The 25,748-nt window shown below is 36.6% G+C and overlaps 3 protein-coding genes across 7 annotated transcripts; 2 read left to right on the plus strand and 1 right to left on the minus strand.

Annotated features, from left to right (window-relative positions):
- Positions 1-532: 532 nt before the first annotated feature.
- On the minus strand, positions 533-6,988 carry LOC103720171 (transmembrane 9 superfamily member 7-like). The gene is made up of 7 exons (XM_039131250.1): positions 6,797-6,988; positions 4,877-5,041; positions 4,653-4,762; positions 4,236-4,347; positions 4,046-4,158; positions 2,118-2,265; positions 533-2,042 (listed from the first exon to the last, which is right to left on the minus strand). Exons 1-7 carry the CDS (start codon positions 6,902-6,904, stop codon positions 885-887), a joined length of 1,914 nt encoding a protein of 637 aa, XP_038987178.1. The 5' UTR covers positions 6,905-6,988; the 3' UTR covers positions 533-884.
- A 2,008-nt stretch (positions 6,989-8,996) lies between these two features.
- On the plus strand, positions 8,997-13,823 carry LOC103721511 (mediator of RNA polymerase II transcription subunit 9). Of its 2 annotated transcripts, none has more exons than XM_039131252.1 (5): positions 8,997-9,348; positions 10,551-10,613; positions 12,500-12,580; positions 13,237-13,295; positions 13,397-13,823. In XM_039131252.1, the coding sequence occupies exons 1-5, from the start codon at positions 9,184-9,186 to the stop codon at positions 13,461-13,463; spliced, it is 435 nt and encodes a 144-aa protein (XP_038987180.1). In that variant the 5' UTR covers positions 8,997-9,183; the 3' UTR covers positions 13,464-13,823. The 2 variants fall into 2 exon arrangements, with proteins under 2 accessions (XP_038987180.1, XP_038987181.1); XM_039131253.1 differs by having other exon boundaries at positions 13,400-13,823.
- Positions 13,824-15,011: 1,188 nt separating this feature from the next.
- On the plus strand, positions 15,012-25,540 carry LOC103720190 (V-type proton ATPase subunit B 2-like). Of its 4 annotated transcripts, none has more exons than XM_039131256.1 (15): positions 15,016-15,164; positions 16,205-16,276; positions 17,230-17,285; positions 17,405-17,503; positions 18,029-18,088; positions 18,666-18,777; positions 18,878-19,086; positions 20,396-20,524; positions 20,654-20,791; positions 21,445-21,595; positions 21,977-22,059; positions 22,313-22,360; positions 22,516-22,569; positions 22,647-22,730; positions 25,188-25,540. In XM_039131256.1, the coding sequence occupies exons 2-15, from the start codon at positions 16,219-16,221 to the stop codon at positions 25,191-25,193; spliced, it is 1,287 nt and encodes a 428-aa protein (XP_038987184.1). In that variant the 5' UTR covers positions 15,016-15,164; positions 16,205-16,218; the 3' UTR covers positions 25,194-25,540. The 4 variants fall into 4 exon arrangements, with proteins under 4 accessions (XP_038987185.1, XP_038987184.1, XP_038987182.1 ...); XM_039131254.1 differs by lacking the exon at positions 25,188-25,540 and adding an exon at positions 23,472-23,931 and having other exon boundaries at positions 15,018-15,164; XM_039131255.1 differs by lacking the exons at positions 15,016-15,164; positions 25,188-25,540 and adding exons at positions 15,243-15,401; positions 23,472-23,931.
- The last annotated feature ends 208 nt before the right edge of the window (positions 25,541-25,748 follow it).

Here is a 25,748-nt window from a genome sequence, read left to right on the forward strand (position 1 = left end):
AAATGTCGCCTCCGAAGCTCTATAAGTAATCTTACACAGCAGGACTAGAAATCCCTCCGATTGTACTCCTTTAGAGATGGATAAGGTTCAAATTATATTCACCAAATAAAAAAAATGTACAGAGACAACGAACTTAGCATGCTGAATTGATGGTCCAGATAAACCCCTTGTGCTCGAGATAACTTATACAACACTGGATGCAGAGGAAATTAATACAGATGAAACCCTTCGTGTTCAGCACAACCTAGAGGACACTAGATGTAAAGCAGAGGACTCCAGAGAAATCAGACATCTAGCAAATTTTGTGGGATAGCAAAGCAGATATTACAGCAAATGAACCCTGTAGTCATCCACTCCCTTTCAACATGCTCTCCGGTTTCAATATGACTTGAACATGAAAGAAAAATGACTGAGGGATGTAATACCAGAGAAAGAGGGCAAGCAAAAAAACCCACTAGATCAAGCCAGATGATCAAATCGTGTCACCGTGCAAATTTTTGCCTGATCCAGCTACAAAGGCAATGCAACGAACTGCATTTGTGAAATAGCGAGCACCTCTTGCATTATTTCTATTTGAACATATACCTGTTCACCGACAAGGTGTTGGTCAGAGCAAAAAGTTACAACATTGGAAACAGAAATGAAAACACCAACAACCAGTTCCAGGACAACAGGAATGAAAATCGAAACCAAATCCTCGCATGCTATCCTGACTCCAACTGAAATCATCAACCCCTGAAACTGTACCAAGTCCTCCAGCAGGAACTGAGGTAAATTTCTTCCATGTCCACTCTTTGACAGATCATCCCACAACACCACAAACCAGCCTTTCGGGTTGAAATGCCAGTTGGAAGCTGATAAAAGCTCATCGGCTCACTGTATGATCAGTCTATCTTCACAGAGGAATATATCTTGCAGACAAACCAGAAGCAAGCGTAGAAGCCAATGGTCCCGGTCAATACAAAGAACCCATATGATCCAATCAACATGTATCCAAAGTAAAGGATCCCAGAAACAACCCTTGTAATCTCAAGCTTCGTGAAGAAATAGAATGCTGAATATAAGAAGAGGTATAATGCAGAAGAACCTGCGGTAAGATATGCCCTCCACCACCAGTGGTAATCCTCACTGCAAAGCTGGAAGTAGCAGAGCACAATAGTAATCTCTGCACAAGTTATTATAAGGATAACAAAGACCATAAAGAGGAAGCCAAAGATGTAGTAGAATTGGTTCAACCATATTGAGGTCAAGATGAAGAAGAGCTCAATGAAGACAGCACCAAATGGAAGAATACCCCCAATTAAAATGGAGAATGCTGGCTGCATGTACCAAGCCTGCTCAGGTATCTGTCTTGGGATCTTGTTGGTCTTTACAGGGTCCTCAATAGCCGGCTTCTTGAAACCTAAGTAACTACCAACAAAGACTAGAGGTACTGATATGCCAAACCATAGGAACACCAGTGCAAACATGGTCCCAAAGGGAACGGCACCAGAAGACTTCTCACCCCAGATCAATGCATTCAGCACAAAAAAAATGGTGAAGACAATACCTGGAAACATGAAAGCTGTTTTCAAAGTAGTCTTCTTCCATTCTGTACCTTTGAACATCTTATAGAGGCGAGCTGAAGAATATCCTGCAAATAGGCCCATGAAGACCCACAAAAGGACCATGGCAGTCATCAAACCCCCACGGTTGGAAGGAGAAAGGAAGCCTAGCAATGCAAACATCATGGTGACCAGGGTCATCCCAAAGAACTGAACCCCTGTTCCAACATACACACAGAGCAAACCAGAGTTGACTGGGGGTCGGAACACATCGCTGTGGACTAATTTCCATCCCGTTTCTTCTTGGGCTTCATCCTGAGTCTCCAATTGATTGTAGTTCGCAATATCTCTGTACAGGGTTCTCATCATAATCATTGCCACCATGCCAGACAAGAAGAGAACAATCATTAAGGAATTGATAATAGAAAACCAGTGGATTTGATCATCACTCATGAGGAGGTAAGTGTCCCAACGAGATGCCCATTTGATATCACTAGTCTGAAGAGGCAAAGCCATGGAAGTTAGCACTGCATCTTGAAAACGAAAGGTTAGTTTGAAGAAGTGAGTACATACCTGGAAGGTAACATCATAAGTGAATACAACATATGTATCATCGGCAACTTCCTGGAGACTCTGGGCATTTGTGGTTAACTTGGTGCTTGGGTTACATGTCATCAATCTAGGGTTCTTATCGTCCCAGTTGTTATACTCATGACGTACACTGTTTGAACAAGCAAATGACATATCAGTTTAATGCACGCATGGAAGAGCACGAATCAAAATTAGGTTCATCATATTCTACTAATTGTAGAAATCTGGTACCTTGCATCATAACTACAAAAAGTTTAAGAGATACCAGCACACAACTCATCAAGTAGTTCTGTATCGAAATCTGAAGAGGAATGCATATGTTTCAGATGGATTTGTTCAAGCTAATATTTTTTCCAACAATTCCATTACAATGGTTGACTTTTTTTATTATCAACTTCCTCAGACTACTCTTAATAAAACAGAAATGCACCAGAACTTGTGAAAGAATTCATTACAAGAAAGGAAAGTTGTACAAGGGCACACGAGCACATAAAACATTCAAATCTACATTACAATTTTTGATAGAAAATCTAGAATACTAATTAATCATCAAGCAGCTGCTAACCACAGAGTGAAGAAATGGCTCAAATGGTATCAAAACACCACGACTCCTATGCTTCAGACATTTTGTCAAGAAACTCCTATACCAAAACACAACTTTCCATCTATTAAGAGTGAAGTCCCCTAAAATATCGAACATGGAAAAATTTATAATATCTGGTAAAATTTAGTACAACTAAGATCCCAATGCACCTATGAATGGTGGTATAGGCAGGAAAGGGCCATGTCACACCATTTATAACTGATATGTCTCTATTTATATGAGTTGCATGAGCAAGGTTTATCCTTGATAGTTGATACCATAAGGATGGCTAAACACCACAAGTCGTCTAGCTGCCTAACAATTCTCAAGGTTGGTAAAAAAAGGGGGAAAAAAACTTGTGCATTGTAGCAACAATAGAAACTGGAAGATAGAGTACCCTTTCAACTTGTCTTTTATGAACATGAGTTACCAGGCATTGTGGAAAACTGGGTGGCAATGATTATAGTCCGATCTATTTGTCCTCTATCAACATTGAACGTAACCAATAAATGAGTACCATTTAATTCACTGTTATATCCTGCAGTTTCAAGACCACTGTGGCATACCCAAAATTTGGTATGGTTTCCCTGTTCTTTCCATCACACTAACACATTTGCAATATCTATTTGTCCTCTATCAACATTGAATGTTACCAATAAATGAGTACCATTTAATTCTCTGTTATATCCTGCAGTTTCAAGATTGTGGCATACTCAAAATTTGGTATGGTCTGTGTCTGTTCTTTCCATCACACTAACGCATTTGCAATACTGCCTTCTAGTTCTTACTGTCTTTATCTTTCAGAATTATAGCTACCATGAACATTATATTTTACCTACATGGAGTACCTAATTCACATTAATTTTTTATCAAGCAACATGGCGAAACTATTGCCTAATGCAGCATGCACCAATCAGCTGCCAGACAGCATCACCTATCACCTATCCATCACACACATCTTTAAGAAGAAAAGATCATCATGGGGTTCAATGACCTAAAAGGTGGTGGAGTTCATGAGGCTGCAACAGTGAAAATGAGAGGTCCAGTTGGTTATAGTTGGTGCTATTAAGCACTATTCAGGCTCAAGCAAGGACCTGCGATTAAGGTGTTGCCTAGTTGAAGCTTCATTATATGCATAAGTAACATATTGAAGCAGACAAACAAATGAGTAAACATGCAACTACTCTCTAATAACAATGAAGAACTTAAAAGAGAGAGATAAGGCACTCAACAAGCAAGTATGACCACAAACATTATCATAAAAATAGAAAAAGAATAATTATTAAAAAAGAAAGAAAGAGAGAATGAAACAGAAGAGCATTTCCACCTGCTTGGAGTAACCTCAAAACCAACTATACGAGTGTCCTCATTTTCAAGATCCTTATGGTACATAACTCTGAAGCTCAGGTGGTTATTAATGTAATATTTCTCATCCTTAGTCTGCCATAGAATAACATATGTTAACTACAATATAATAACAAGCAAGAATCATAGAGAAATCACCACATGCAACTTACATCAGTGAACCGGTCTTCTTTGTAACCAACACGGAAACCATGCTCGTAACTTGGTGGTTGGCTTTCATCTCTCTTTTGCCTCAGAACTGCGACAGGAAGATTATCCAATATCCTATATAGCACACAACAGAATTGTCAAATATTGAAGGACATGGTAATTTTACTCAAAAGATATGTTTCTTTCTCTTTTTTAACGAAAGAAAAGTATTCATGTTTATAATCAGGAAATATGGTGCCCTCCCCAATTTGGTATGAATATCACATCTATCATATTCGCATTATTACTTCATCACACTGAATAACCAGAGATTTTAATTCTGTAAGTGAGATTAGATCGTGACAACTGTAAAAGCTGTGCAAATGTCATCAAATTAGCAAAAATATTCAGTGAAAAACCATTTACACAAAGAAACTTACATATTCACTCGATATTCATCATCAATTTTCTCCTTAAAATTCTTTGCAGTTTCTGGGCTAAGCTTTGTGCGACAGGCCACTTTGCATGTCTCATCTAACCTCATTTTAAACTGGGTTGGACATCAAAGATTTACAGAACTATGGTCAATGCTATATTTGCATTATTTCATGATAGAAAACGAATTCTACTTGTTTATTGGACTCAAAAGGTTGAAGTGACTCACTGTATACACAGAGTTCTCAATGCGATCACCCCGAAGGACCTCTCCCAAATTCTCGGCACTGTTCACGATTTTAGCAGGCTTACAGTAATCCAGGAAATAATAATCATATGGAAGTTGAGTCTTTGTTGATGAAAGTTTGTTCACTTTCACCTGAAGTTCATCGCCCTGAGCAGAAAAGGTTGATCGGCATTGAAGCAAGACCAAGGACTGAATTGAAAAACCTAAGTTATAAGGCACATATATACTAAATATACTGAGGATGAGGGAACATTTAAAGATTGAAAATAAAAGTAGAAGAAATACCAGATTCAAGAAAAAAAAGAGTTCCAAGCATCCAGCGACAAAGGATCAGAAGACAGCAATGCAACATCAATAACTATGATAATTATAATTCTCAATGGATAGGTAAAGGTCAGCATTTTAAGAAAGACATGATATAAGATCAACAAATCATACACACCAAGAATCATTTTTATATATATGCCTCAAGCCATATTCAATGTAAACCTTAATGAATAGTGCAATAAATAATGTGTGATTTATTATTTCCTTGTGCTTAACAACAAAATCTTCCTGGTCAGCATTGCTGATGGCACAGACAAGCAATACACCTGGACCTCAAACACAGAACCAAAAATAAATGACCAATCTCACTGATATGTTAACATGGAAAGTCCGAATCCTTGGTCAAAGTTGAAAAGCAAAAATTCATATCTTTGATTGAGGTAAAGCACGTGCTCGCGTTCAATATCTTGCATTCATAGTTCAGCAGCTTCAACCCCAAGAAAATGTTTCTATAAGGTTCAAATTATGGAGGTTACTCTCCTTCCAAACTCTAACCACAAGATTTTCATAGATGCAATATCTCAATATGTCTATCATTACTTGTTTAGGCCTATATGCACTCCAATAAGAATGCCTAGCAATGGTTAAAATGCAAAATGTCACGCTTAAATTGAAATTTGTTTCACAAAGAGGAAAAAGACCTAGAGGTTGCAGCCTTGCAGGAATCCAAAATCCATGATTAGAGAGAGAAAGAGACAGAGATAGATAGATAGATAGATAGAGATAGAGAGAGAGAGAGAGAGAGAGAGAGAGAAGAGTGCAGAATAGATAGTACTCCAGGAAGAAGCTAGTTGGGAAAGAGCTTCGCCATCCAAGCACCGAAAAACCAAGCTAAAAGGTCAACTAAAAGAGAGGGTGGACCAAGTAATTATGACCCACAAATTAAACAATATGAACATTTTGTATAATGTCAGTGAATGTTACGGTCTCATAACTTCCCTAGTTCAAATCCATAAAATCTCCAATGCAGAAAACAACAACAACAACAACAAAAAAAAAAATCAGGAACATTATTTCCAAACTCAAAACAGGTGAGGCAAACAGATCAAACGAATACATAACGATCACCAAAACATGTATCACATGGAACAAAGCTATAAATATTTGACGGCAGTGAATCACAAGACTTACAACTCGATGACCATGGCATTAAACATGACAATTCAGCGTGTCTACGATCAGATCTTCAAGCATTCATATTAAACTATGAAGGGCGATATGTACACCGGAGAAGCAATACAAGAGCAAAAATCCAGCCTCACCAAATTCTTTGTGACCAGAAAACTAAAATCCTAGAGTAAAAGAGCAGTATAGGAGCAATAATACAACCAAATATAATTCTAAAATCCAAATAAGTCATCTCAAACCGCAAAACATAATTTCCTGGCCCTGATTACCTTAGATGCCCGAATAATAATACAACAATTCAGCAGGATGGTTAACGAATCGTACAACGTGTCGCGAAAGTTATAAATCCAAGTATTCAAATGCCAGATCCGCGAAAAGTATGGATTCAGAGCGTAGAACCCTAGCTAGATCTTCACTCATTCCATCAAAATCGCCAGAAGAAATCACCTGCTGAAAGCCGCGAGGAGCGACGCCGGGGAGGTAGAAGGCATCCGCCGACAGGACAAGGAGGAGACTTGAAAGAAGGGCAATGGCGATCCCACCGAGGTTCCCCATGTCGAGCTCGGGGAGAGGGACGCCTCGCCGAGAGAGGAGAGAAGATTTGGAGACGGAGACGAAGAAGAAGGTGCCGGGGGTAAAAGTAAACAAAACAGAGCATTTTGTACTTAGTTATCTTGGAATTCCAGTTTAGACGCACAAAACGACAATGAAGTGACTTTTTATTACGTGTCAACTCAGCAGACCTTAAAGTTGGCGCCGACATCGAATTATGACGGCGTGTATTTGTGGGGGTTCTTTGTTTCTGGTGTTTTTACGGACGCGGATGTTACGCTCGGCCTAAGCGGCAAAGATAGCAGCATACAATTCGGCAAATCATAATCCGATAGCAGTCGGTTGAGATGTCTTGATGCCGGCATCTCAGATCTGATCAGACGGACGGTCGTGATTCCTCATTGGATACTTATCACCTCTTTGATTAGCGCTTTTTTTTTTTTGGTATTTTCATTTAGGCCCCTTTTTTGTTCTATTTCCTGTTTAAAAAATATTGTTTAAAAAAGATACCTTAGTATTGGATTTGGCGAGTATCTATAGCGTGTATTATAACTTGTACGGGCCATGCAAAGCACACAAACTGATACTGAGAGAGTAACTTTTATTGGATTAACTGATTAATCCAGTAAAAGATGGTGGAAAAATAAAAATTGAAAATGTTGATGTTAGATTTATGGTCCAAGATGTCCAAAGGTTATGTTTGTACAATATATCTTTCGGTATATCTTGAAAGAAAGAAAATATGCATGTACCAAATAAAAAAATAAATAGAGTAAATAAAATTAAAGCTCTTTTTTATATGCACATCCCTGCTATACCTTCTCTCATTTGCCAATTTATGTCACTTAGCTTACTTGACTCTAAGTTGAAAAGTCATATATATTTATTAAATAACATAACTGATTGATGAATGAATGACAATCGTCTGTACTCTCTCTCCCATGCACAACAACTAAACACTTGTTTTTATATGTGCTAGTTCGCATCCTCGAACCACGACGATCATAAATTTTACAAATTTTCCTAAGAGGGTACAGCGTTTTCATTTTGCTAACATAAGACGCCAATATAGGGTTACATAATTGTACATTAGATAAAATTACGAGCTTTCTTATCTCAATTGGAAAAAGAATTTTAACGACAAAAATACCATCTTCAAATAAAACAAGAGAAGAAAAAAGAAAAAACATCAATTGATCTTCCAAGCTGCCTCATTCTCTTCCTCTTCTCTCATGCGATAACAATCAATTATGTTACGTGACAATGGTGGGAAATACCACCACATTGCTTCTACTATGGCCATTATTGTCTCTTCATCACTAAAGATTATCCTCTATCACTCTCTCCCATCTTGACTATTATTACTGTCTCGTTCTCACCCTATCCACTTCACTCTCCACATCCTCTCCCCTTTAGCTCCTCTAATTGCTAGCTCTTTATCCGCCGAATATCCCCTTTTCTCAATCTCCTTTCAACTCCTCCTCCAACCATGTTTTCTTCTTCTTTTTTTTTTTTTTGTATGAAACATCCTCGAACCATATTTTTTATCATTGCCTCATCCTCCCCATATCAACATCCTCCCCCACTACCCTATTTGACCTAATAAAACTACAATCATTATCAACTCCTGCTAGTATCAAAACTTGTAGGAGCTAGTATCAAAACTTTTGCTACATTTTTCCCTAATCTTTTGCCCTAAGGTTGCCATTTGGCTGCGCCGGCTTCAGGTCTAGCAAACTCCGACCCGGATTAGATATGATTTTGGATCTAAATTTTGTTCCACACATAACTCATCTAAGGATAGGACCAGTCCAGATTTGGGTCGTCAAGACCTATTAAGTGGTTCAGGCCAGGTTGGAGTATCTTGAGACCTGCATCATGCCAAATGTACAATGAGCTTGGGGCTAGGTTGGCAGAAATTATGTACATTTTTTTTTGGTACGGTAAGGCCCGGATGGATTAGGGGCGTGCACGGCTATATAGGGAAAAATTTCTCCATTTGCGTAAACGAAGTCCACGTGTCAAAAACTAGCGAGGCAAACCGCGTCGCACCGTAACGTGAGACGGAGCGGGATCTCGAGCCGTACGTATACGTAAACAGCCCCGTGTTTAGACTTTAGACCGGTCTGGCGAGCAAGAACGAAGAGCAGACAGGATCGTTTTTTTCTTTCTTTCGTCCTCCCTCTCTCGAAGATTTGAACCCTCTCGATCTCTCCTCTTCCTACTCTCGGGGTCCCAAACCCCAAAGGAGATTCTCTTTTTAATCGCAAAAGGGCTCGGAAATGGATCACCAGTACAGCGGGGGAAGCTGGATGATGGTCCCGAGCCAAGGCTCCATGGCCCAAGATCTCCGCTCTCTCCAACCCCAATACGCCCAACAGCAGCCGCAGCAGCAGCAGCAGAGCCATCACCACCCCTCGCTGGCCTCGCACTTCCATCTTCTTCACGTACGTTTCCCACCTTCTAAAACCCTAGCCTTGTTCTTTTTGAAATCACAATGAATCAAGCAGCTGATGACTTCAATCTCTTGTTTGATGAATGATGCTGATAGGAAATCAACATTTTGCTGGTTGGCTACTTCTAATCTTCTAAGATTATTCCCTTTATCTGATGAAATTTTTTACTTATATATAGAACTGACGGACGGTAACGGCCAAGGTTGTTTCTTTATAATTTCTGTCATGCAGTATCTAGCAATTCGATAGGTTTCTCCACGGATGATGAATGGTTTTGTTAGATTTGGGGGGAGTTGGTTGGATTTTTGGGTAGACATAGGTTTCTTTTAATTTCTCTAGGTTCTTGGAAAGCCACGAATCTGTCTTCTGTTGAATACGATTGTTTCTTTGGTCGCTAATTTTTGCTGATTTAGTTTCATTATCTTCGCATCTTGCAATTTGAATATTTAATATTATGTATGAATTATTTCCGTAGAATTTAATATTTGGTGGGAAATGGTCGTATTTTTTATTTTTTAAATAAGCTTTTCAAAATTCTAGAGAAGGAAGCCAGATTCTTTCTTCTACTGAATGTGATTGTTTTTTTTCATAATTCTGGCATGGATTGATTAGGTAACATAATCCTTGATGGTGATCAGGTATGAACAAGAGGAAAGGAAAACAGTAATTTGACCAATGGTATACTTGCTCTAAGCCCTTGTATTTTGAGTCCATATACATGGTCTTACTGTGTTAGATCTTATTTTTTGCTTGAGGATCTGACCAAATCTGGGGGTATTTCTTATTGATGTGAGGGAAGTGGAGAGGAAGAATATGAAATGAATGAGAAACTGGTTCCTTTATCAAGAGCAGAAAGGCAACTAAGCCTCCTAAGGAAAACCATAAGGCTGCACTCACTGATGCATGCAAATATATGATTGCTTATTATTAAGATTTATACATCGAGGAATGCCTTTTCAATTATGAATGTATCAGTTGTACATGCCCACTGTTCGCTTGATCAGGCTTGTCAGTTTTGATTATGATCATTTCTCTGTTATAATGATTATATTTTGGTGCACGACCATGTGGAAGAGGAGTTCTGTGTGTCCATGTCTTAAGCAATTAGCATCATATACTTATGGTTGAAGGACAGGTTAGTTTATCCTTATTTTATTTATAATTGTTATTTTTGCCATTATTTTATTTTGCAGTTAGTGGAAAGGTTAGCAGATGCAATTGAAAGTGGAACTCGCAATCAACATTTTGATGCACTGGTTAGAATCTCTCTCTCTCTCTCTCTCTCTCTTTCTCTCACTCACTTTTTATGTGTGTGTATGACACTTATGAACATGCTTCAAAAATTATACTCAATTTAATGCTATTTTGCAGTTCTTTGGCATAAACTAGCGCTAGATTGTATAAGCATCCAGGCACTCCATTTTTGGATGCCATGTTTCCATCTATTTTTGGTTGCTCAAATGAATTTAGTTGCTAATCAGAAACTTGATCATGTTATCTGACAAAATGATCCCCCCCATTTCCACTCTTTGCAATTTAACATTTTGCTGTTTTGGCAAAATGCTTGGTGGAGTAATATCATTCAACTTTTATGACAGGATGGACTGCTTGTAATTTTCATATATGTAAATATATGATTCAAGATTCAAGTGCTTATATATCAACTGTACTTTTTATTTTTTTGATTTAAATGCTAAAACATGAAGGATTTATTTATAACTTGATTTATACAAATTATTTTATATGAAGTCAGCTAAGAATTGTAAACCAAAGGTTTTATTTGTTATTTGAATTATATGGGGTTGTATGCAAGTATCCTCTTAAATATCAAAACATGAGAGCTTCTTTCATGTGAGGATTTATGAAAAATTCTTTAGTGAGAAGCTTAGAAACATGGGTAAACATGCAGACAGAGCTCCTCACTAAGATAAGGGAGTCTGGTGTCAGATAATGGTATCTAGGTTAGTATCATATCTTGGAAGCTAATGATCCATTTGGTATGAATCTTATTTGAGAATAGATTTTGAGCTTAATCGTAGTTGGAAATGGGTTGTTAGCTTTGTTAGAATGTCAGTGGCACTGTCAAATGTATACCAGTTGAAGCAATTTGTTTCAATCTACTCCCAACCCATACAAAGATTACATTCTCTTGCAACAGCATAAAACTGGGAAGAGTTAGTTTGACATGGACATATGGCATCATTCAAAATTGGGATATTGTCTTACTGAAATATGCAATAAAGGAAAGAACTTAAATTCCAACGCCACGGTTGATCCACTGGAAATGGAAAATTTTCTGTTGCACCAAAATGCCTGTAACTTTGACCACTTTATTATTCATATTGTTAGTGGTATCGATAATCCATTGTTTAATGGCTTTACTATGTGCAGCTAAGCTAAAGAAGTCACCAGTGAAGTGGATTTTGGATTTAGGTTAAAGACTGAAATTGAAAGGAGGTCACTCTTCCGCTGCATTTTTTTTAATACTTTATTTTCTGGTTTTCATGGATGTATTTACACCCGTTTTAAATAATTAATTCATCCATTTTACCAAAAAAAAGAGGAGGTCACAACATAAAAAACTTGGATATTAATGTGAAGGCTAAGAAACCTTCATTATGGAGGAGTTTGTCAAGTTAGGAATGAGTATCAATAAAGAATTCACAAGTTGGCACAGATAGATGTGACAATTCTTGCCATTTATTTTTGTGTTTGTATAGTTTTATGGGTATTGATTTGTCAAAAATCAATTGCTGATCACCTTCAAGCAATGATCTCTTCAGATAAGAAAGAACTTACAAATCAAATGTGCTACATAGTTAAACTGTTTGATAGCCTGATTATTAAAATATCTGTACGACTTTACACATTATATGCACTTCTGTTCATCTAAGTTGCTTGTCTTATTTTAAAACAAAGATGGTTTATCCTTGTGCATGTGATGAAATTTGCAGTTGGAATTGATGTCTACCTCGTCATAGTAGTTTGCAATATACCAAGAGTTTTTATGCACGTATCTTTTAGATGATCTCTTGTGAAACTTGTCTGACTGCACTTGAATTTTTCATCTTTCCTCTGCTCATGCTCATGACTGTTAGCTATCGGTATATGAAATGTATGTAATATTTCGTGTCCTTTTCAGGTTAGCGAATTGACTGCCCAATTTGAAAGATGCCAGCAATTGTTAAACTCTATTTCAGATACTATGAATACAAAGGGTGTGGTAAGTAAACCAATCATGATTTATTTGTGCCATTTTTAAGTGTACTAGAAAGAAAGCACGGGAGGAGTTTAGCTAAGTAGTTTTTGCTTTGGAATGGATGATGAACTAGGATTCACAAGCCTAGCTCTGTTTAGATGGAGTAGGCTGCCAGTTACAGTTGTAATAATTTATCATTATAGTGTGTCTAGCTAGATGGTGTAAATGGAGCTGGACATTTGGGTATCGTCTCTCTATCGGAAGTAGCTTTCCCTACATATCGATCACGATCCACCGCATCTAATGTTAGGGTTGAGGGTTCAATCCTAAATTTGACGATCTACATATCGATCACGATCCACCGCATCTAAGAGACCTAGATAGACTACCGCCCCGTGTTTCTTTTGCATACCCTTTGCTTTCAGATTTTTCAGGCTACAAGCAGGCTGTTAGCTTACCATGCATGCTACATTAGATCCAAGGTCTCTCTCTCTCTCTCTCTCTCTCTCTCTCTCTCTCTTTGTGTGTATGTGCGCGCTTGCGTGCATGTGTGTTGGGCATATGCTGGATTATATACTTTAAATCTGGGAACTTCATACAGTTTGAAGATATTGTTGCTTGTATATGTTCCTTGTTCAATTCTTCGAGTTGACTATTTGGTGTTTATAATTTGTCACCAGACAGTTGAAGGACAAAAGCGTAAATCTGAGGAAACTATGCAACAGCTGAACCAAAGGAGGTCTGTTTTACCTTTTCACTATATCATTACCTGCAATATATGATAAATAGATGATTAACCTTATTTGCAATAATGTTTTGCTTGGATTCTTAAAACTTTAGCAGGGACCTGATCGCTAAATATAGGAGTTCTGTGGAAGAGCTGGTTAAGTCAGATAATGACAGATAATTTTAATTCATTTGTTATCTTTGCTACCACCAGCCAGGAAACTTGTAACTATTCCTTGTAAATCTTGATTTCTTGAGTTCTCATTAGGAAACGGCCATCTGAAAGCGATCTCATGACTTATTTCTTAGTGGCTAGTTTCTATGGACTTAAGTTATTTGATTATATGAGCTTTTGATCCCCTCCCCCTGTTTATCCTAAGCCTGCCATCAAGTAGAAGTATCAAATATCTTTTTCTAAGAGAGGGAAGGAAGGAGCGTTTTTTTTTTTTTTTTTGCAATACATCTGGTGGACGTGATCCTTTCTCTCCCATTTGATAATCCTGAGGATTACAGCTTGGCCAATTTGTTTGGCATTCTTCTACCTTTTCTTTTTTCGAGTATGTGCATTAGTTAATATGATCGATGAGATTATGTTAAGGATGGGATGAAGAAAGCGAATAGACTGGACTTATCAAATTTCGTACAATTAGTTTTGCAATGAGAGAGCTGTCGACCTGCCAATATATGAGCCGCTCCCTCGTCAAGCAACCCGAGCTGTGTGATGGAATTTAATTAAGTAGCTGAAAAAATTATTAAAGAGGTAGAAATGAGCAAAACATGCAGGTGTATCGAACATTACATGATGCAGAGAGTGATGATAAATTTATTTGAGATGATCATTACATAAAAAAGCTCTTATTATATCTAGTTATAGATGATATTTAAATACAAAAGCTGGTTTTTTTACAAAAAAAAAAAGAACGACAATTTATTTTGTTAGAATATCGAACAATGTACTACATCCATCTCTTTCCAGAGCCGGTGCCAGCTTCTTTTAGTTGGATAGGGGTGAGAGAAGGGTACGGGCTGGGTAGAGATACTGAACACCTTGAGATGAAAGGGTGAAATAGAGGGGTTGAGAGAGAGGATTATAGCTTGAGTTGAGAGAAGGGTAGCACGGTGGAGACGTTGACCTCTATTTTTTTTTAAATTTTTTTTAATGAATATCTTTGTAAATAACAAATTTTACATAAATATCATATTTATTTTGCTATTTTATTTTTTTTTATTTTTATTTTTTTATATGGATGTTTAAAAAATTAATAGCTTCAAATTAAAATGACTAAAATATTTTTAATGAGCAGATATGTAAAAAACAAAAAATATGATGGAAGTAAAAAAAATAATTTCAAACTTTTATTTTATTTTTAATTAAAATAAATATTATTTTTATTAATGATGTTAGAAAAATTGTTATATTAGAAATATTTATTAAAAATAGTATTTTATAAAAATATAAAATTTAATATAAATTTTAAAAAAGTATCCAAATATTTTTAAATTTGTAGAAGTCAGGTAAAAGATTTTTTTTTTTTTTTTTTGGGGATCGGGTGCTGTCCGAAAACAGTCCAAGGAGAACTCAGGCGAACACGCAGCATAGACGCGTGGTTTTTCTAAGAAATAAAAAAAAGGGGCGCTGGCACTTCCCATTGCTTGACATTTGGTCCGTGCTGCTTTAATCGAGGCCTTCCAACCAGTGGTACCCGCGACGCAGCACCCTTCTCCTCCGTGTGCGTCGACTGGCTAGATTGATCCGACGGCTATCTTCCCGGGATCAGAAATCCTCAAAAGCAATCATTGCATAATGAAAAACGGGAAAACAAATATAAGGCACGGTTTTTCTCTCCGGCGTCGCCCCTCTCTCTCTCTGATCGAATCCGTGGTACGCTTTTTCGCAGCGTCCTCTTCCTTCGTGGAACTTTCTTCTTTTTTATTTTTCAATTTCTTGCCGAAAATTTGCAATCATTTTTCGATGCCATTGTTGAATTTCGGCTCGTTGTGAGATATTTTACACTGCTGAGTCGGAAGAATCTGGTATCTAGATTGGTAGACCGGTTTGTTTCATAAGATCCGTTCGTTCGTTCGTTCGATTGAGCGAAGTAGCGTGAAGAGTATTGGGGTATTTTTATTTCCAACATTTTTTTTGGGGGAAAAATGGCATGAGTTACTGTTATCAGGGTAATAGTTGAAGTTCCAGTTGTTTTGTAGAATTTCTCCTTTTTTTTTTCTTTTCCCAACTTTGTGGATTAGATGGGCCAGTTACTTGTTCTCCGGTAAACAAAATGTTTGCTTGCTTGGTTTTTGTAATCAAGGCTATCCATAAACCTTTAAGTCTGTCTGGCTAAGTTTTGGCACCGAATTCAACTCATTTTCGAACTTTAATGTTTTAAATTTCAGGTCAGATATTTTTTTTGTTTGGGATTTGTAGCTGGTATGGCTTGTTTTTTTGTTTATTTTTGCACATGGAGTGAATCCGAAGCTGTTCTTCTGTGTAGATCTGGGGACGGGTGATCTCTGCTAATTCTTGAATGGCATAATTTCCGATGAAAAGCAGCCTACAATTGCAGATCTCGTTTAAATTTGTTGTCTTTTTTTTTTGGGTTCATGTACAAAATCTCTTTTCGATGTTGTGGGAAGTAGGAATATTTCAATCAAAAAAGTAAATGAAATCAATGGGCATTTTATTGAGTTTCAAATCCCCTTACTGTTATGTGTTAACAACTTTTCTATGATTCAGTTAAAAAAAATAGGTTTATGTTTCAGATTTAGGTTCCTTATATCTTTTGATGCACCTTTGGATTTCAATAACTTATTTGCAATAATAGGGCCACAGTTCTGTCTGCCAATTCTTTTATAAAATTATTAGTTAAAAAGAATAAGCGATTATGGGCTGCTGATTGTTTTTCTTTCTCTTGCTTTCAGGCTGTTAATCGAACATGGGCGTGGCAAAGAACAATACCGACATGGAGGAGGGAGCATTGGAGATTGGCATGGGTATATATATCTTGGCTTAAGTTCAGCATATATTGTTGTCTCTGTTGTCCTCATAGAATATAGCCCAAGATCTTGGATTGTTATGATCAAGTTTGAAGCTTTCTTGATAATGCATATGTGACAATCCCTACATTGCTCTCCTGTTTTTCTCAAATGGTCTTAATGTAATCAATGGACGATATACTTGATTTCAACCAAGTTTGATGTGAAACTTCCAAAACCTTTAAACCAATGGGCTTAGTTTTGTTACAGATCTAATTAAACATTAAATGGTTGGGGATAGAAGGATACCTTGATTGGGCACTTTTATTGTGCCCTTGCATTTGGGTCATTAGGATGACACACAGCTTTTATGGTGCCGTTGTGCTTAAGAAATTAGGATCTCACGTGGATGTTGTTCTGCCCTTCTGGTTAGGACATCAGGATCTCACATGGTATAACAGACTTACTTTCCCCCCCCACTAGATAGGAAATGATAGATATAAGCTATGTCATATGGATCCTTTAACTTACCCCACTGTATTTGTCCTGATAAGTAGATATGCGTATTGATATGAGTCCTCTTGTGTATAGGCTTGTAAGAAGAATTCCCAGAGTTAGAAGGAGTGGATACTTAAACATGTATCTGCACCTAATACTTGTATCTAAGTCCAGGCAACATAGGATTTAGGTATCACATAGCAATCCAATGGAATCGAATTTATCTGATGCCATAAACAAGTCAAGAAATTTAGAAACGACGAACTACCATCACCATGAGATTATTGATGACATGGGGATGATGCTTCTGCAGCTAATTTACAGATGCATGTCGCTTGTATTACATTTCATCCTCTGTGGTGAGTTATACCGCATGTTTCCTTAAACTTATGGTAGTATATTGATTCATAATTCTTACAATAGTAGGTTTCACTGTATGGAATTTAAAATGGATCTTTTTCTTCATGATGCAGAGTACAGGACTGTTTCTGGTGTTGCAGGTCCTCTGGTGATTTTAGAGAAAGTTAAGGTGAATAAATTTGTTACATTTAACCACCCAGTTTTACCACTGTAATTTGTGTAACATCATGGTTTTATGTTTTAGTTCCTGGATTTCCTCTTGAAGCCTCTTCTACCAAATGATTTCAGGGTCCTAAGTATCAAGAAATTGTTAATATACGATTAGGAGATGGCACAACTCGACGTGGTCAGGTTCTGGAAGTTGATGGAGAAAAAGCTGTTGTGCAGGTTTAATCTTGTTTTGCTCTGTTGATTTATATCAGTGATGTGTACATTTTGGCCATCAGAATGCTCATTGCTCTTCCATGTAGTTAGTGCCCTATGTAATTTCTGAGAAGCAGTGCTGACTTTGTGCAATGCTTAATAGTAATTGCTGAATTGTTTGGATGTTGTCTTCTGTTCAATAACCAAAGCACCCAGTAGTAGACACTCTGTTCTTCCCTCTCTCCATCTGAGTAACATATGAGGATGTTGGCTATTACTATTATTTGCTTATCTTGCTGCCACATGAGAGGAGCAAAAACTTATATCTTTCTTCTTACTTGCAGTTGATGTTTTCTTGCTCTTTTCATTGTATGAAAGATTCTGTTACACTCAGACAGTTAATTTGATAATCTTCACCTTTTCAGTTTTGTATAAATGCCTGCTAGGTTTCCTTTCCAAATCTTTTGTTTAAGTATTATATCTTTTTTCAAAGTAATGTTTATTTGATTGTCCCTTTTACCTGTATTTGCACACTGTTTTGATTGGCAGGTTTTCGAGGGAACTTCAGGCATCGATAACAAATATACTACTGTGCAATTTACAGGAGAGGTGTGGATCTTTTATTTGAATGTTATCCATTAATGTTTTTTTTCGTTCTCCACTATATATATATATATATATATATAGACCTATCAGTATAAGATCTACGGCTTGTCTTATGAGCAGAAATTTCAATATACAATTCTAATAAGTGACTCTGTGCTAATATGTTCTCAAATCCAATCTTAATCTTAGTACTGTTCATTTTTTGTGTCCCCGTGCATGTATCTGTGTGTTTGCACTTGCTTCTCTTGATCCCTTAAGATGCTTCATGGAGCCAAAACTTCAGTTTGATGCACATATAACACCATACGAGAATAGATGGCGATAAGAAATTGAAATTTAGAGGGAGGATTGTGAGAGAAGAATATTCTTGCATATGAGCAGAAAGTAAGACCATATAATGAAAAAGTTTCAGGAAGACAGCAAAGCAATGGACATAAATAAATTGTCGAGCCTATTAAACTGCTCTCTGCTTTAAGCAGCTTAAAAATGAACATTGATCCCTTCACGCTCACTATATTCTATATAAGCTTGTTATAGAAAATAATATTTTGTGCATATTCATCTCTTGTTTTTTATGCAGGTTTTGAAAACTCCTGTCTCAATGGATATGCTTGGACGGATTTTTAATGGTTCTGGAAAACCTATAGACAATGGCCCACCTATATTGCCCGAGGCATACTTGGATATCTCTGGTAAGTTATAGAGGAAGATGATGAAATTGCAAATTTCTGAGATTAGCTCTTTTGTGTTATTGTTTTGGTGCATTTCAGTATTTTTATGAGTTTATTGCAGGAAGTTCTATCAATCCCAGTGAGAGAACATATCCTGAGGAGATGATTCAGACTGGGATATCTACCATTGATGTCATGAACTCCATTGCTCGAGGGCAGAAGATCCCTCTTTTCTCTGCTGCCGGGCTTCCACATAATGAAATTGCAGCTCAGATTTGTCGTCAAGCTGGTCTCGTGAAGCGGTTGGAAAAATCTGATAATCTCTTGGAGGTATCGCAGAGATATCAATAGGTTCAATTAGCAAGTAATAAAAACTTTGTTCATGACTCGAAATGGTACTTTTTAGTTTTATGCTTTTTTAAGTTAATGAATTTTGTTCATGTTTGCATGCTACTATTATAATGAACATCTTATACTTAATTCATATCATGTTTCCTAAGTTCAATTAAATCCTTGAAAGTCAAGAACCTCAACAGATATATATGTTGCTATATTGGTATGCAACTTAGAAATGTATAGGAAAAATGGTCTTTTCAAAAGCTTGTTGGAGAAGAATGCTTTTTCTTGGTAAGCATGTTATGGAAGCTACTTAATTGAGTTTCCTAACTGATGTGAACTGTATTTCACTACAATTGAAAGTTGTGACATTTTTATCTCTTCTTTTACCAATTTGTTTGGGCTTTAGAGTGTACATTTGATTCCAAGTATATGTTTGTCTATTGTGTAATATTTATATATAAATATGTTGTGCAATTGTATATTGTCATTATTTTTGTTTTATTTCGCTTATCCTGGCAGCTATGCTTCTGACAAATCCTTGCCAAATCATGCAAGTTTAGGAGCCTAGCCATTCCAAGCTGTGTGAAGCATGATGAGGGTGTGGCCCAATAATGGCATAGTTAAAATCCTTGTGAATCAGGGTAAAGTGAGAGGATATACACATAGAAATTAGGAGCCCAACAAATTTAGACATGAAGGGTCATAGTCTAGGAATGGTCCATGCAATATTTTGAGATCAATGGCTGAATCACCGGTTCAATTTTCAGAACAAACTCTGAAATATCATGCAAGTGCTCCTGCTATTTTTTTTCCTCCCTCAAGTTCTCTATAGATTGTAGTGCGTCCCTTTCTTAGAATCAAGATAGGACCATGATTTTCTGCTCCAGCTGATTAACAGTATTTGTTAGGGTTAATCATCTCATGCATGGAGGTAAATTTAAGCTTGGAGGACTGTGGAGATGTCTGCATCAGTTCGGGATCCATCTAATGTTGCCTTGTAAATATTGATGTTGGAAACAACAATTCTGGCCCTTTTTCTGATAATAATTAAAGACGAAGATTCATTAAAGTACTGGCACAATGGTTTTGGACCTTTTCTTTTCTTGAACTTCTTCCCTGTAAACATGAAATATCTAAATTTATTACTTTATGGACTAATCCATGTTGATTGCTTGTGTGTTCCATTCTCAGAAGAATGAGGGAGTGCAAGAGTTCTTACAGTTGGCCATTGAGAATTTCTTCCCGAAATCATTGTCTGTTGATACATGCATGCTGAACATCTTTTCCCTGAATTCAACAGGATGGCGAAGAAGACAATTTTGCTATTGTATTTGCAGCTATGGGAGTAAACATGGAAACAGCACAGTTTTTCAAACGTGATTTTGAAGAAAATGGTTCAATGGAGAGGGTGACCCTTTTTCTAAATCTGGTATCTTTGCTAAACCTTATGATATGTTGCATATCAAATTTTATATTCTTTTATTTGGCAAAATTTGGATATCATGTATAGTTGATAATGCTTAATATTTAGATAGTACCGATATCATTCTCCATGCAGGCTAATGACCCCACAATTGAGCGTATCATCACCCCTCGAATTGCACTTACTACGGCAGAATATCTAGCCTATGAATGTGGGAAACATGTCCTTGTTATCCTAACAGACATGAGCTCATATGCTGATGCACTTCGTGAGGTAAGGAAAATTGCATTTTCTTATTGATTGACATTTTTATAGACAGTTCGACGAGTGTGAATTTGACTGCTGCTGACTTTATCTTAAATACTTATTGTCTGGAGCCCTGCCTTAAGGCTCTATTGGTTGGTCCTCTGTCAAATTGGTGGTTTTACATGTTTCTTGCATAACCATGACTTTGAGATAATATGTAACAGGAACAATTTGGGACATATCATGCAATGCTTTCCCCTTTTTGATCATATTTGCTAATCTACAGTTAAGGTGCCTGGTTTCCTGATAAAAAGTATGGTTGCATTACTTGAATCTGTTTATACACAGCTCTATGCAGCTATCTATTTTGTTACTATTTCTGTGTCAAGTGCTCATATTTCAAGGTAAAGTTTGAAGTCATCTGTCATAAACCCTGAAGACAGCATCTTACAATTTAATGACTACATCTTAATAGTTTTATAATTCGTTGCCAAAATGTTTTGTCCCTTTGTTTCTTAAGTTTGTCTTCTCTCTTTGAAATTGTCTGAATTTATCAATATCCATTATATTTGTAACTCTGCATCTATATTGCTGTCATGTTAATTATGTCAAACACTTCTGCTGCTGAGTTTTTCCAGAGCAGTAAGCTTGCTTATGCAAGTTACCTTTTCTGTTTTCAGGTATCTGCTGCTCGAGAGGAGGTGCCAGGTAGACGTGGTTATCCTGGGTACATGTACACTGATCTGGCAACAATATATGAACGTGCTGGACGTATAGAAGGGAGAAAAGGGTCAATCACTCAAATACCAATCTTAACCATGCCGAATGATGGTAATATATGAATTCATATCCTTCTATGCATTGTGTCACTAAATCATGACAAAAAAGGAATAACAATCTTAACCATGCCAGATGTACTAATATATAAATTTGTATCCTTCTATGCATTGTGAAGGTAGATCATGACCTATTTGTGTTACATAATAATTTGGTAAACATTGGCTATTGGGTTTTTCTATCATGGGATATTGACAGTCTTTTCTCATCAAATTTTTATTTTTATTTTATTTATTTTTATTTTATTTATTTTTATTTTTTGTGGTGGTGCTGTTGGGAGAGGGGGCCAGTAGGAGGCGTTCCTTGTCTCGGAGGTCATAACATGTGGTTGGGTTGTAAATGCTTTTCGCTTAATGTTTCCCCATTGTCGAACAGATATCACACATCCAACTCCAGATCTTACTGGTTACATCACTGAGGGCCAAATTTATATTGACAGGCAACTCCACAATCGACAGGTATAATAATGCTAATTTTGTTTTGAGACCCTTTTTTTAATATAGTTTTACTCGTAAAAATTACTGGACTTGAAGCTACAAACACAGATGCTGTAGTTATTTCTCTAATTTCCATTTATTTGGGTGAATGATGCATCTGATGCAACGTATATGGAATGTAACTGCTTCTCATTAGATATCTGGAGTTGTTATTTGTTTGTTGTCTGATATATAAGTCATGTACCTGAAAGTTACCTTTTGCTTATATTAACAGATATACCCACCTATCAATGTCCTTCCATCTCTCTCACGTTTGATGAAGGTGAGCTTCTAAATACATGAAGGACGCCCTTTTGAATCAAAAGGAATAACACTGCACGGTCTAAATTAGGAGTTATGAGCAGTGATTAAACCAATTATAAGTCATCACCAGTGACTAGAGTGATTAAGTTATAAGTGATTTGGATTTCCTGGCAGAGTGCTATTGGTGAAGGCATGACCCGTCGTGATCATGCTGATGTGTCTAACCAGGTCAGTGAGCAAAAACTAATGCCCGTCTTACTGCTCTAAAGTGCTCCTAGGCATCTTATTTATTGTTCATTTTCCAGCTTTATGCCAATTATGCAATTGGAAAGGATGTTCAGGCAATGAAAGCAGTTGTTGGAGAGGAGGCACTCTCTTCTGAGGATCTGGTATCTCTCTCTTTCTCTCTCATATCCCCATGTGCATATATGTTTGTATAGTTGCCTTCTTGAGGAGACCTGTACCTCTCATAAACACACAAACTGGCGATCAGTTTATATCAATCTGAATGGTTTTTGATAACAATCATTGTATATACATGTGGTTTATGTTAGTCATGTCAGCCTAGTTTTTAATTTAATATACTGTTTAATGCAATCTATTTTGTTTTGGACTGTCTCTAAGTTGTAAAAGGTCAGTGTGTGAGCTAGTTCAACAACCTGATTAAATCCATCCATTGGACCCTGTAGACAAGACTGAATTGTTCAGATTGATGAATAATATTGCCAGTGATGACTACGAGTAATATAGGAGCTTATCTAAGGATTATTCAGTATTCTCTCCGTGTTTGTGTGCATGCATGCATGTGCATGTGATAGAGAACGTAGTAGGAACTCCCTTCTTTGATGGGCATGGTCTCTGTGTGTGTGTGTGTGTGTGTGTCTATATATCCATATACATACATGCATACATACATACGTACATATATATCTATGTATGTATGATGTGTGTGTTATAATATTTATATTTATATACATAAGTATCTTTCTCTTTTAAGCATGTAAAAATAGATTCTAAATTTTAGAACCCACGTACCTGTGTATTTTCAGGCATGCACCTACATCAAAATAGGTGTGTTCCCTATCTTATTGAATGTAGTAATCTTGCTCATCAATTTGTTGAAAATACAGTTGTACCTTGAGTTCTTGGACAAGTTTGAAAGGAAGTTTGTTACTCAAGGAGCATATGATACTCGCAATATCTTCCAATCACTTGATCTTGCATGGACACTTCTACGCATCTTTCCTCGTGAGCTTCTCCATCGCATTCCTGCAAAGACCTTGGATCAGTATTACAGCCGAGACTTTGCTCACTAACATGCCTATGTATTGCATGCTTGCAAATGTTATTGAAATCTAGCATGAATAAGTTGATGGGCAAATGAGCCCTAAACTCGGTCTTTTTGCTACTTAGGTGAGGTCTATTCTTTTGCAGCGGAAAGTTCAAAGTGTTAGTGATGTTTATGTCGCTCGAGTAATTTCTGTAATTTATGCTGAAGACATCAAAAATATCATACGATTTATTGTCTTTATGCTTGCATGTATGACCAACTTGTGGATTGATTTTTGTAGATAAAGTAGTCATTCAATATTCCCATGTGCGTGCAATCTGCTTACAGATATAACCGTGGGTTAAATTTGTTTTTATGCTAAGCTTGCAGGGGGCTGTTTGTATGCCTGCGATTTGATTGCTTGCGATTTAAATACAGGCTGCTGTTGGACATGCTGCAACTGAAATTACAGTTGCAAAAATTGTTTCTCTTTGGTTGTCTATAATTAAAATTTGCAAATACAACTGCATCTATTTAGTTATATCATGTTGAAAGAGATATAGTAACCCTACAGACGATCTGATAAGTTTACCTTCTTAAAAACAACAAACTGTTGCTTTTCTATTGTTGTATAATATTGTTGGATTATTATAAAAATAATATTACTGAATATTATCAATTCTTATAAAAAATACCCATAGTAATTATATCACTATAAAATAATTTGATAGTACATTAATTAGATTATATTATTATAGTCATAAATTTATATATTATATATTATATTAATTATATATTATAATAATGCATCTATATCAATATTAACTAAAATAATTAATATATATTTATTATGCTAGATTATATAATATTAACTTTTAGTAGTTGGAGAGTGGTCAGATGACTCCTTCAAGCATTGCTTTTAATTAATAAATATTGAGGTTGGAACTATGAGCAATTTTGCCCGTAGTTCCAATTACAAGTTCTGGGCCTTTTTTTCTTGTAGTTTACATGCAGTATGCAATTACAATTACAGGCATCCAAATATATTTTGGACATCTACAGTTCAATTGCAGCTTTTGCAACTGCAACCTACCTAATTGCAGGCAAATAAACAGTCCCTGAATATGAAGCAAAACTAGCAGTGTGAGGAGAAGTGCTTAGGATCAATGCATTGAGGATACTCTAGCTCTATGCATTTTGCATAGGCATGAAGAGATCCAGTACTATGTAGTGGGGGCTATAAAGGGAAATCTACTTCAACATCTAGGCCAAAAATTTGAGTTCATTATATCCTTCTGCTCATCTATATGAGATGCATATTTGTTTTGTTGCTTTGCTGTTTAGTTACAAGGCTTACTTAGAAAGCTAGAAAACCATCGTTGAATAGATTTTGGTGATTATGAGATACCTTCTAAGTGAATGTTAAGTGGAAAAAATCATGTATTTAAGTCATAGAGAAGTCTACTTTTCATCAACTGGATGAGAAGTTTGTTATGCCAATAAAAGCTTGGTGTCTGTATAACCCTGAAGAGAATTAATGCATGTATATTTGAATGTGGGCAAGTTTTTTTTTCAGATGTGATGCATATTACCAGATATGCTGAATGTTTTGCACAAGATCCATGCGCTAGTTTTACTGCCTTTCTTGCACCAATGAACACTGCCAACCTCTGAGGAAATTTAATGCTTCATGAGCAACTCAGTTCTTGATTTTGATGAGGGTAATAAGGCGTTGGTGCGCGTGGCAATAAGGACTCACAATTACAACATACGCTGAAAGTTTTGTACAAGATCCAGATGCCAACTTTCTCACTTTTCTGGCAGGAATGAAAACTGCCAACCTCACAGGAAATTTGATGCTTAAACGCGCCATTCGATTCTGGATACTGGTGCAATAAAGGGTTGGTGTGCAATTAGGGTTTGGTATCATTGACAAGAATCAAAGAGATGCAAATGATGCCAAGTTGGATGTCTGTGTTGAATACCAATGATCTAGATTTAAATTCCATCAGCAAGATTTATTTAGACGTTTTTATTCTAATATTAAAAGAAAAAAACAGAAAGAGAGCAATTTGAAGAGATTTATAATTTATAAAGAAGTTGGAATAACAGGAGATGCAGATAATGCCAATTTGTA

Source organism: Phoenix dactylifera, chromosome 11 (genome assembly GCF_009389715.1).
Source record: "Phoenix dactylifera cultivar Barhee BC4 chromosome 11, palm_55x_up_171113_PBpolish2nd_filt_p, whole genome shotgun sequence".
NCBI classification, from domain to species: Eukaryota; Viridiplantae; Streptophyta; class Magnoliopsida; order Arecales; family Arecaceae; genus Phoenix; species Phoenix dactylifera.

Coding starts and splice junctions, on each gene's coding strand:
- LOC103720171 (XM_039131250.1), bottom strand. CDS start 6,904: ATGGGGAACCTCGGTGGGATCGCCATTGCCCTTCTTTCAAGTCTCCTC. Junction 4,763..4,876: donor TTGAGAACTCTGTGTATACA/GTGAGTCACTTC, acceptor TGTCCAACCCAG/TTTAAAATGAGGTTAGATGA. Junction 2,043..2,117: donor CTTATGATGTTACCTTCCAG/GTATGTACTCAC, acceptor TTGCCTCTTCAG/ACTAGTGATATCAAATGGGC.
- LOC103721511 (XM_039131252.1), top strand. CDS start 9,184: ATGGATCACCAGTACAGCGGGGGAAGCTGGATGATGGTCCCGAGCCAA. Junction 10,614..12,499: donor ATCAACATTTTGATGCACTG/GTTAGAATCTCT, acceptor TGTCCTTTTCAG/GTTAGCGAATTGACTGCCCA. Junction 13,296..13,396: donor CAACAGCTGAACCAAAGGAG/GTCTGTTTTACC, acceptor TTAAAACTTTAG/CAGGGACCTGATCGCTAAAT.
- LOC103720190 (XM_039131254.1), top strand. CDS start 16,219: ATGGGCGTGGCAAAGAACAATACCGACATGGAGGAGGGAGCATTGGAG. Junction 16,277..17,229: donor AGCATTGGAGATTGGCATGG/GTATATATATCT, acceptor TTCATGATGCAG/AGTACAGGACTGTTTCTGGT. Junction 20,525..20,653: donor TGACCCTTTTTCTAAATCTG/GTATCTTTGCTA, acceptor TTCTCCATGCAG/GCTAATGACCCCACAATTGA.